We start from the raw sequence: 12,468 nt of genomic DNA on the forward strand, positions 1-12,468 counted from the left end.
ACACATGACATGGTGGCGCGTAGCATAACTATGTCAGTGCACGAAAAACAACATGCTGCAATCGAGCTTCTAATCTCAGAAAACTTTGTCCACATGTGGAGGAACTTCTCCTTGAGTGTGATAATCTCAGACAACACATGAGAGCTGCTACATCTACAACAATTCAGTGCCTCGCATTCATTGTCCTTGATAATCCTCCATACAGTCCCAACATGGCCCCATCCAATTTTCATCTGTTTCCACAATTTAAAGAACACTTTCAAGGACTTCACTTTGATAGTGATGAAGCAGTAAAAGTGAAAGTAAGGTTTTGACTCCACCAACGAAGTCGAATATTCTACAACAAACTGGTCTCCCATTGGGAGAAGCGTGTTTGTCACTAGGGTGATTATGTTGAGAAATAAATACATTAACATGAGGAATAAAGATGTATAGATCACTAATAAAGTTTATTTTATTTAAAAAGCTTTAAGTGTTTTCACATAAAAATACAGAGGCATTACGTTTTAGCACTCCCTCATAATAAAGAAATGGAGATGAATGTCAGCATATGAAGGCTTAACAGCTCCTACACAGCAACCTTAAACACCTATGGTAGTATCACTGATAAAAACATTTTGTAATAAATAAATAAAGAGTAAGTAAAATATGCAATGTATATGCTTGACTTCTGTTTAACTGACTCGTGCCCCATACCTGGATCTGGTCTTAAAGGCATATTCACTGCAGAAAGACATATGACTAACAATATTAGAGAAGGAAAGTTGCTACTCACCATGTAGCGGAGATGCTGAGTCTCAGATAGACACAACAAACAGATTCACACAATTATAGCTTTCGGCCATTGAGGCCTTTGTCAGCAATAGACATAGATACACACACGCTCACACACACACTCATGTAAACACAAATTGCACACACGACTGCTGTCTCAGGCAACTGAAACCACAGACTTATGAGTAAGTGTGATATGTGAAAATAACATGTCATGGATGAATGTCTTTCTTCTGAAAAAGGTTGACTGTATTTGAGAACACATGCAGTGGGGGCAGGGAAGGAAGGATGGAGGCACTTGACATTTTCACAAGGGGCAGCCAAATCCCTGGAACTGGCCCTGCAGAAATCTGCTAAAAGTATGTCACTTATTCTGAGCTGAGTAGTTGTCTGAGAATAGACAAAGTCTGGTACATTTTTATGGTCTATCTTTTGTATGATAATTTATAAATGAGCTCATTTCATTTGAACTCTTCTCATCTTCACTCTTATGGTAAACACATATCGTGCTTGTATCAGTCTTTATAACGAGTATGCAAAACACATTGGCAGAAGTGAACAAGAAGAAAGTTTAAGTGATGTGCAGCACCATAAGTGCTGCTATCTAAGCTTTATTTTCAGTCAGTTATGGGTCATGACTGATGCCTCTTTACTTTTAAAAGGGCATAATTCATTCACTGATTTCACTATAAAAATAACTTTGTTTTTCAGAATCCTGTAGAAGGTACACTAACTGATGAACTCGTACCCTTCTATTGTCAGTGTATGCAGTTATATGGGGGTAATCCCTAAAGTAAGGTCTCCTATTTTTTATAAGAACATAGACCTGTTTATTTCTACAATGGTTTACATCAGTTTACAGCTTGAACATTTAGCTATTTTTCGACGTAATCACCATTTATGTCAATGCATTTTATAGACACTGTGGCAGTTTTTGTATGCCCATGTCATACCAGCTCACCGCCATGCTGTTCAGAAAGTTATGAACCTCTTCTTTCACCTCATCGTCGGAGCTGAATCGCCTTCCAGCCAAATGTTCTTCTAACCTAGGGAACAGGTGATAGTCACTGGGTGCCAAGTCAGGACTATAGGGTGGGTGGGTGATTATGTTCCACTGAAACTGTTGCAGGAGAGCAACAGTTTGCCAGGCGATAAGTGGGCAAGTGTTGTCATGGAGAATGTATACGCCCTTGCTCAACATTCCTCTTCTCTGGTTCTGAATTGCCTGTTTGAGTTTTTTCAGAGTCTCACAGTACCTGTCAGAGTTAATTGTGGTCCCAGCAATTCAGCTCCAACAACGAGGTGAAAGAAGAAGTTCATAACTTTCTGAACAGCATGGCGGCGAACTGGTTGACATGGGCATACAAAAACTGCCACAGCATCTACAAAAATGCATCAACAGAAATCGTGATTATGTCAAAAAATAGCTAAATGTTCAAGCTGTTAACTTATGTAAACCATTGTAGAAAGAAACAGGTCTATGTACTTATAAAAAAATAGGAGACCTTACTCTTGGGATTACCCTCGTACATATAGTATCTGAAACAAGATCAAACTCAAAATCATCAAATTACAGATTTACGTCCTTTTAAAAATATACAGTTCATCTATTCGAATAACTAACTATATGAAGGTAGTCTGACATGCTGTCAGAATGGATTAGGAAGAAATGACTTGCCTCAGTCAAACTTGCTTTTATTTTTCAATGTAGTCCCCCTGTACACTTGGTCAAGTGATGTTCCAACACCTTTATCCTATCTCAAAAATTAGATTCCTCCAGTACTTCAAAATACCTGTCAACTTCGGTTGTCATTTCTTTGTTTGAAGAGAATCTCCATCCACCAAAGAAAATTCTGAGATTGGGGAAGAGATGGAAGTCTGATGAAGCCAAATCAGGCGAATAAGGTGGGTGTGGCAAAAACTCATATCTTAGTTCATGTATTTTTGCCATGGCAATGACATTTGTGTGGGGACACTCACTGTCTTGATGAAGAATGACTTTCTTTCTTGCCAAATCCTCCATGACCATTTTATACACTTTTCCAGTAATTACTTGGGTAGTGACATGTCTATGCTGACCACTAAGTGTATCATCATCTAAGCTGTTCTGACCAAATTTAAACGTATTTAACACTTGTCAACAGTTGAGTATGAAGGAGAAAAGTCCCCCAGTGTGTTCTGAAAATCAGCATGAGTTTCCTTTGCTTTCATATCTTTCTATACAAAGTACTCAATCACTGCTCAATTCTTGATTCCCCACGCCCAGCTTCGTAAATCACTAGAAGGGAACAACAGAGAGACATCTTTACCCAGAGCACTGACACATCTAAGCAACCCAGTTCCCAAGTCCATTTAAAGAAAAAGATGATTAACTGTCACAATTTGGATTTAACTACATTTCTGTCAAAAGAAACAGGCATAGAAATAATTTCAGACACAGGCTGCAGATTAACAATGCCCAAAGTTGTTTGTTGATTAAGTCAACAGTAAAAAGTCATACTCACCTTCATTACATTGATGTCATCATAATTGTTGTTGCTCATTATCATTTAATAAAATGTGGTATAATCTTGGTGAGAGAGGCCAGGATTTGTCACGTTTCAGAACAAAATCAAACTCTTCCTGGAATCAATGCTTTGGTAAAATCCGTCCATCAAAGAATTAGGTCAATAATGCAATACTGTTTAGTTCCAAAACAATGCAAATAAGTAAACTTGAATTATTCTTGAAAGAAATACTTCTTGAAGTACCACATTTATACATTTCATACATTTGACCAAACATATCTTGACTACTGACACTTTTTGTACAATAACACGACTCGACAAATGCATTTCACACAGGCGCAATGGACACACAAGTTGCAATCTTGCCTCCCTACAACCATCACCATTAACACTCGAAACAGACTTCCTTACAATTCAGCTACCAAATTATGATTACTTCTCCACATACAAATGTTGAGAGAATAACATAAAGCAAAGACAAAAATGTCACATTTCAACATATCACAGACTTCCATTAACATCAATGTAGTTCAACTGAAATGATGTTTATGTAGGAATTATTATTTAACTCATGAGCACATTTTGTAAAATATAACTTGCTAGGTAATTTTTAAATATAGTTTTCGGCAACAGATTTTTTTAATAATTTGTGTTTGATCAGAATAAGTTCAGTTGCTGATATATGGCATAGAAAGCAAGACAAATCACATGAGATAATCTTTTCATAACAGGTGAAAATATGTAGGAAAGGACTTTCAAAATATACAGGAAATAATACAAAACAATAAACGAAATTTCAAATACAGATCCAAATATCAAAATGGATCTGCAAACTCAGAAAAAGAAAGTATGTTTTGTAAATGCTAAGAAATATTGCAATGCTCAAATAACTTACAGGATTTCTGCCGGGTGACGTCATCGACCACCGCCGATATTTCGACAGGAGCACACCCTGCCATTCTCAAGGCACAAATGCGGTGGTGTTTGACAACATCACCCAGCAGGAAACCCATAAGTTATTTGAACATTCAATTCGCTGGGAAGAGGTAAGGTCTCACAATATTGCAGTGATAAGTACTGTATCAAGATGTTCATTACAACAGCTGTATCGTAATCTACCATCACACAGGTGTTACCAATGTACGGGTTGCCGTGCGGGATTAGCTGAGTGGTCTAAGGTGTCGCAGTCATGGACTGTGCAGCTGGTCCCAGCAGAGGTTCGAGTCCTCCCTCGGGCATGGGTGTGTGTATTTGTCCTTAGGATAATTTAGGGTAAGTAGTGTGTAAGCTTAGGGACTGATGACCTTAGCAGTTAAGTCCCATAAGATTTCACACACATTTGAAAGTACAGGTTCATTTCACATGGCACATGTTTATTCATAAAGAACCTCTTATTATTACATGGGAACCTCGTTACACTAGTGCTAACATCTGGTGGTGATTCCGCAAACTTTTCAACAGCCCTTGTACATTGATCTATATTTTACTGTTTGCTTGTACATCCTCATGGCAACTTATCTCTCACCCAGATCACTACGATATCATACTTTCCCTATGCAGACTACTATTTGCAGCATACTCCATCTCACCATTCCAGTCTACCATTTTATATGATGCACTTCAAAACTATTTTGATTACAGCAACGAAGCAAGCAGAACAAATCCTTCAATCATTATCTTAGATGTCAAAAATTTATGTCTTCTACATTCCCCACCAAAATTTAATGACTGATATCAGTAGTGGCCTACTATTTATATACTCCAGTGTTCAATCATAGTTTTTCTCTTACAAAAATGGAAGTTAATTATTATCCAAATAAAGAACAAAGTCAGTATTTACCTTAACAACTCTTCTTCCATCTCCTCCTTCATCAGAATATGAGAGTTTAGGTTCAAAAATTGTGCTCCGAAAGTAAAGTAAGTCATTGCGGTTCTTGAAGTGCTCTTTCAAATATTCTGGATGCATTTCTAACTTCTCTAGGTCATCAAAACGTGCTTCATTATAAAATTTTATGACATGTATGTCTTCAACTGTCATGTGCATTGTATAATAGAAGTGTTCTGCAAAAAAATGATCTATATAAAACATCTCTTTTTTTTTATTTTCTGACAGTACATTTAATAGTATTATATCAGACTGGTCACTCATATTAAACAGCTAGAAATACTTACGCTTCTAATTAAATAACATTTATGAAGATTTGTAATGTTTTAGGATCTTTGATTTTTTAAAGTCTTGTGGTGGAATGCTGATCAAGGCAACAGAAACATTCTTGTAATGTCACTGTAGAATCCCCTACATGCAGCGTGTTTCAAAACTGTTCCATCTTTTAATTCTATTTGACTCAAAGCCAGAACATGAAAAAAGAATATAGTATTCCCCCTCCCCATCAGATGATTTATTCCTCTTTAGAAGATAAAAAATGTTGCAGTGATACTTGGTGAATCTATTATATCCAAACCACTGCTTTTTAAATGTGAAATTTTGATAAGCTTTTAAGACACGACACATATTTCTCATATTACATGGAATAAAATGTTTATCCTTTGTTGTCTTTTTCGAAGGATGTGAATTTAATTTTTACGTATATGTTTGCAACTGAACACACATACTGTGCAATGTTTGCTGTCATTTGTACTTGGTTACGTGTGACTCTTTCTTCTTTTGGTGGACATGATTACTTAGTCCTTATCTTCAAAACCTTGTATGCTGCCACCAATACTTCTCCCTACCAGATGAAGTTTATTTTTTGTGGTAGATTTAGAGATATATAAGAAATGTTTTATGGTAGCAGGTAGGAACTCCATCACAATCCCAGTGAAGGACAGTCCTATTTCAGGGATTTAGTGACCCTGCCTAAGTGAACTCTTGATTTGTCCTACCTCTTTATCCAGGATGAATCATAACTGTACCACTGACCCTAATTACTTTTATTTAGTCCTTTATATTTTCCTTTAACTGACAGGGGAAGATATAAGGAAACCACCCCAGTGTTTTGTTCCCAAGAAAACTCATTATGGATTTACCTGCTGTTAAACAGTCTAGAGGTATAAACAGTCCCCCAGTCAGACCTCCGGGTGTGACAACCACAAGCAAAACCTTGTACATCCAAAGGAATATACACAAGATAGTAACTTGGAATGTACAAGGATTATGTCAAATTGGAAAATTACAGATTGTGGAAAGGGAATACCATCAAACTAAAATCAGGATACTAGGGTTAGTAGAGGCTCACTCAAAAGGTGCTGGGTATTTTAAAACAGCTAATGGAAATACAGTATATTTTTCTGGTAAATCAGATAACTCCATCAATCGTGTTGCCTTGTTAGTATGCAAGGGATGGAATGCCACACTAATTGAATACAAGCCTGTCTGTTACTGAACAATACTAGTTAGATTTAACAATAGACCTTGCAAGCTAAATTTAATACACACATATGCACCAACTTCAACAGCTGATGATGACGAAAAGACAGAAGAATTTTATGAGTCTGTTTCCAACTGCCTAGAGTCAGTACCCAAAAAGGAAGTTACCATAGTGGAAGGAGATTTTAATGCGAAGATAGGGAAGTGGGACTTATCAAATGAAGAACTTGGATGTCACGGTTTAGGCAAAAGAAATGATCGTGGAGACCGGCTTTTTCAGTTCTGTTAGGAAAATAAGTTTGTTAGAAGCGACATCTACTTCCAACACCATCCATGAAGACTTTACACCTGAACGTCACCAGGTAGAACATACTGTAATCACACTGACTATTCTTTGATTGACTTGAGACACAGAGAGACTCAGTTATATATATATTTTAAAAAAATAGTTGACTATTCCTGGTGCTGACTGTGGTTCTGACCATCAGCTTCTACGTCTTGAGCTGAGAACTAAACTGTCAAAATGCAAAGGGACACAAGTAAAATTAAATGCCATGTGGCTAGGGCCTCCCAGCAGGTAGACCGTTCGCCTGGTGCAAGTCTTTCGAGTTGATGCCACTTTGGCGATGTGCATGTCAATGGGGATGAAATGATGATGATAAGGACAACACAACACCCAGTCCCTGAGCGGAGAAAATCTCCGACCCAGCCAGGAATCAAACCCGCGCCGTTAGGTATGACATTCCATCACACTGACCATTCAGCTACGAGGGGCAGACAGTACCACAAATTATTGGCATTAATACAGAGAAGATGCTGAGGAGACAAAAATAATTACATTAGTGAAACATGTGAGATAATTGAGAAATTCTGGGACTGCAATGAGACTAGATGCATGTTTAATGAAATAAAGAAACTAACAAGAATATGAGTGGTAGAAGATGAACATGGCACACCTCTAACCAACATAGAAGTAGCTACTGATCAGTGGAGAACACACCGTAACAAGTTGTACATGTATAAAAATGTAAAACTTGGTTGTGCAAACATTCCAGAAGAAAAGAACCTAATTTCTTAAAAAAGAAGTCTGTAAGGCTATAGTTAAACTGAAAAATAATAAAGCACCTGGACCAGACCTCATTACTGCTGAAATGATCAAAGCATCTGGCGATTTTCATTTGGAAATCATGCATTAAATATGTAACAGCATATGGAATAAAGAAACATGGATAGAGAACCGGATGATTCAGTAGTGATTCTATGCCATAAGAAAGAAAATGCGTAGCATTGTGAGAAATACAGAAGCATTTCATTAATTTCACACACCAGCAAGATTTTTCAAAATGTTACACATGAATGCATGAAAGCCAACTTAGATAAAGAAATACCACCAGAGCAAGCTGGATTTGTGCATAATAAAGGAACATGACAACGTATTATCAAAGTCAGACAGCTAACTGACAAATGCAGAGAGTTCAGTGCTCCATTAGTTCTTTGTTTCTCGGACTGTAGCAAGACTTTTGACTGTGTTGAACGGGAAGAACAGTGGAGTGCACGAGCAGAAATGGGCATTCCTGGTCATCTTATTATCCTTATCAGAAATCTCAACTCCCAGAGTAAGGCAATAATCAGATTAGATAAAACTATTCCAAGCCCTTTTGGACTATGTAAAGGAGTTAGCCAGGGGTGCATTCTATCACTGGGTCTATTTAATGTCTGTGGTCTTTATCACTGGACTGGTGGGATCTGAATTGGAGGATGAAGAATCAGTAATTTATGATTTGCTGATGACGCCACACTGTGCACAGTATCACAAGTGGAGTGAAGGAACTAATGGGTAGACCTAAGAGAGAAAATGAGAAACTTGAATTGTCAATTAATAAGAAAAAGACCAAGATTATGATAATTGACAGAGATGAGCCACTACCAACCTCTGATGTATTATCAGAATATGAAGAAGCTGATCACTTTGTCTACCTGGGTTCGGTGGCTCAGAATCAGGATGGCTCTACACAGGAAGTATGACACAGAATTTTTCTGAGTAGGAATGCTGCATCGAAGCTGACAGTGATTTGGAAAGACCAACCCTAACCAGATATACTAAATTGAGAGCACTGAAACCCCTAGTGTTTCAAGAAATGTGGACAACAACTGAAAGGGCCAAAAAGGAATTGATGCTTTTGAGATGTGGACATATAGGAAGTTTTTGAGAATATCATGGATGGACAAACAGACCAACAAAGCTATCCTTCAAGAAATCAGGGTGGAGAAGAGGTTGCCCAGTATTTGTTTCCAGCAAATCCTGCAGTTCTCTGGTCACATAGTTTGACAACAAGAGGATAACTTGGACAAGATGATAATGCAAGGCAAGTCAAAGTGAAAAGATGGCAGGGAAGACCAACCAAGACAATGGGTGCACCAGATAAAGGAGAAGCTACTCTGAGATGCAGAAGACTGGGAAAAATGGAGACAGACTCTTAAGAGGATTGAGTGATGGGTCGCCAACTTTCAAGTATTAAAGACAGAGTGTTGGTGATGATAATGACAAATAACTGGTCATCCCCTGGACAGTGTGACTGATTATGAAGACTTTAGTCAAGTTCTTCAGGACTTCTGGTGCATCAGCTCAGTTTGTGAAGGACCCATGAATTCAGAATGGAAATATTTACCAAATGATAAAAACACAATTAATTATTATCTTCTCATTCTTTGGCTAAGGCTGTAATTATCACATAACTCATCATAAACATTTACTCCAATGTTTGTATGGTTGAAAACTTAACAAATTCTTGCAGTTTTTGAGGGCCTGTGTTCTCACTAGTCTTCTCTTCATTACCAATCATGGAGATGAGTTTGGAAGATCATGATTTGGCTTGACATATGACACCATTGTTATACTACATACTACATAAAACTGTACAACCTTGGAACACAGCTCTTTGCTCATTTGGCAAAAATTCTGGAGAAATGTCAGATACATTCTTTCATCATGTGTTAACTACTGTTTTTAATTTAATGACCTCACATGTTAAATCCCATAGTGCTCAGAGCCATTTGAACCTTGTCTGACACCCTGACTCACAGGTATCATATGTGAAATCCTTGAACCTGTTTTAATCATTATTTTTGGGTTTGTATACAAATATTTCAGATCCTTTATGATGTGTTTGGGATAATCTCATTTTTCTAGTATCCTCCACAGTATTTGCCTCTTTACATAATTGAAGGCCTCTATGTAATCTATAAAGGCTATACACATTTCTGGATTTATGCCTTTTCTCTATTAGCTGTTTTGTAATAAACAAACTAACTGTCTATGACTTTCTCTTTCCAAAACCATCTTGTTGTTCTTAAAGGAAAGTTTCACTTATAGTCTGTAGTCTCTTGCCAATCATTCTAGCATACATCTTATAAATCGTGTCTAGTTATTGCATTTTCCTTTCTTAAAAAGAGGGATGTCAATTGCACTGCTTCATGCACTTGGTGTATGTCCATTCTTTAAGTATATACACATAAAATAATGGAAAAGCAACCACTCATCTACAGCAGACTGATTTGTGGCACACACAACAGAAAATAGTGTTCACTAGCTTTTGAGCTCTGGCTCTTTTTCTAGTAGAAAGTACACACATTCACACATACAACCACACAAACACCTAAACACACACTACTACAGTCATGGAGATACTAATTATTGATTATTGAGAGCAGTTGCCTGGGCTGACAGATGTGGGGAGACTGTAGAAAAGGACATGTGAGACAAGGAAGGAGTAGCAAGGTAGTGTGAGGCAGGTGTGGGAAAGAAAGATGTGTCAGTGGCTGCACAATGAGATGAAACGAGTTATGGGGGGGGGGGGCAGAGCTTATAAGAAATATTGAAACAGAGGGAGTAGGAGAGGGGAAGGGGGAAAGGGAGGGGGTGGAGATGGAGTGGGAGACAGGGAGGGGAAAGAGAAGGGAGAGGAGTGGGAGGAAGGAGAGAGAGGAGAGAAAGAGAGAGTATGTCCACATGGGGTGGTGGGGAGGGGGGAGGGGAATAGTACACAATGTAAGTGGTGCAGGAGTGGTGTGGGCAAATACAGAAGACACAAAGGAGACAATAAGGTGGGGCAGTGGGAAACAGGTTTGGGAGGTATAAATCAGGGAACTGTGAGACTACAGGATATACTGGCGAGGCAATTCCCATCCACAAAGTTCAGAGAACTTTGTGCTGGAAGGGAGTATGTAAATGGTACATGGAGTGAAGCACGTGTTAAAGTCATTTGTGTTGTGATGTGCAGCATGTTTGGAAAAAGCTGGCCACATTTTGGCAGTCACCATTCATGCTACTACACAGTTATTTATCTATTATGCACGGCGTTTATAGCACAGTATTACAGAATAGTTTATATTTAACAAGATTGCTTATTACATTGCCTTCTTTTATAGGGTAGAAAATGCCTGTAATTAGACTGTGGTAGGAGATGGTGGGTGGATGTATGGGACAGATCTTGCACCTGAGTTGTCCACAAGGAAATGAGATGCTGTGTGCAGGATGGGGATCAGGATTAAAATATGGATGATAAAAGATATTCTATAGGGTGAGTAGGCAGCAAACGCTACTTTGTGTGATGTGAGCAGGATTTTGGGAAGGACATCTCTAATGGTGGGGCATTACGAGAGGTAGTCAAAGCCCTGGTGAAGGATGCAGTTGGGAATTTCAAGGCCAGGGTGATACTGGGTGATAAGAGGAGCGCAGGTAGGTGGCTGGCTAACAGGTCTGCTATTGCCAGAGGAGGAGTTGGGGAGATCTGTTTATACCCTACTGGCCACTAAAATTGCTACACCACGAAGATGACGTGCTACAGACACGAAATTTAACGAACAGGAAGAAGATGCTGTGATATGCAAATGATTAGCTTTTCAGAGCATTCACACAACACTGGTGCCGGTGGTGACACCTACAACGGGCTGACATGAGGAAAGTTTCCAACCGATTTCTCATACACAAACAGCCGTTGACCGGCACTGCCTAGTCAAACGTTGTTGTGATGCCTCGTGTAAGGAGGAGAAATGCGTACCATCACATTTCCGACTTTGATAAAGGTTGGATTTTAGCCTATCGCAATTGTGGTTTATCGTATCATGACATTGCTGCTCGCGTTGGTTGAGATCCGATGACTGCTGGCAGAATATGGAATCGGTGGGTTCGGGAAGGTAATACAGAATGCCGTGCTGGATCCCAATGGCCTCGTATCACTAGCAGTCGAGATTACAGGCATCTTATCTGCATGGCTGTAATGGATCGTGCAGCCATGTCTTGATCCCTGAGTCAACAGATGGGGACGTTTGCAAGACAACAACCATCTGCACGAACAGTTCGATGATGTTTGCAGCAGCATGGACTATCAGCTCGGAGACCATGTCTGCAGTTATCCTTGATGCTGCATCACGGACAGGAGCGCCTGCAATGGTGTACTCAATGACGAACCTGTGTGCACGAATGGCAAAACATCATTTTTTCGGATGAATCCGGGTTCTGTTTACAGCATCATGATGGTTGCATCTGTGTTTGACGACATCGCAGTGAACGCACATTGGAAGCATGTATTCGTCATCGCCATACTGGCGTATCACCCAGTATGATGGTATGGGGTGCCATTGGTTACACGTCTCGGTCACCTCTTGTTCGCATTGACGGCACTTTGAACAGTGGATGTTACATTTCGTATGTGTTATGACCTGTGGCTCTACCCTTCATTCGATCCCTGCAAAACCCTACATTTCAGCAGGATAACGCACAACCGCATGTTGCAGGTACTATAGGGGCCTTTTTGGATA

At 39.1% G+C, this 12,468-nt stretch overlaps 1 protein-coding gene across 1 annotated transcript in view; it reads right to left on the reverse strand.

The window, feature by feature from the left end:
* LOC126480768 (dynein regulatory complex subunit 7) overlaps positions 1 to 12,468 on the reverse strand; it is a 441,023-nt gene that overhangs the window by 170,369 nt on the left and 258,186 nt on the right. Inside the window, exon 7 of the mRNA XM_050104064.1 lies at positions 5,122 to 5,342. Coding sequence (XP_049960021.1) covers positions 5,122 to 5,342 — 221 coding nt within the window. The remainder of the gene's footprint in view (positions 1 to 5,121; positions 5,343 to 12,468) is intronic.

Source organism: Schistocerca serialis, chromosome 5 (assembly GCF_023864345.2).
Source record: "Schistocerca serialis cubense isolate TAMUIC-IGC-003099 chromosome 5, iqSchSeri2.2, whole genome shotgun sequence".
Taxonomy (NCBI): domain Eukaryota; kingdom Metazoa; phylum Arthropoda; class Insecta; order Orthoptera; family Acrididae; genus Schistocerca; species Schistocerca serialis.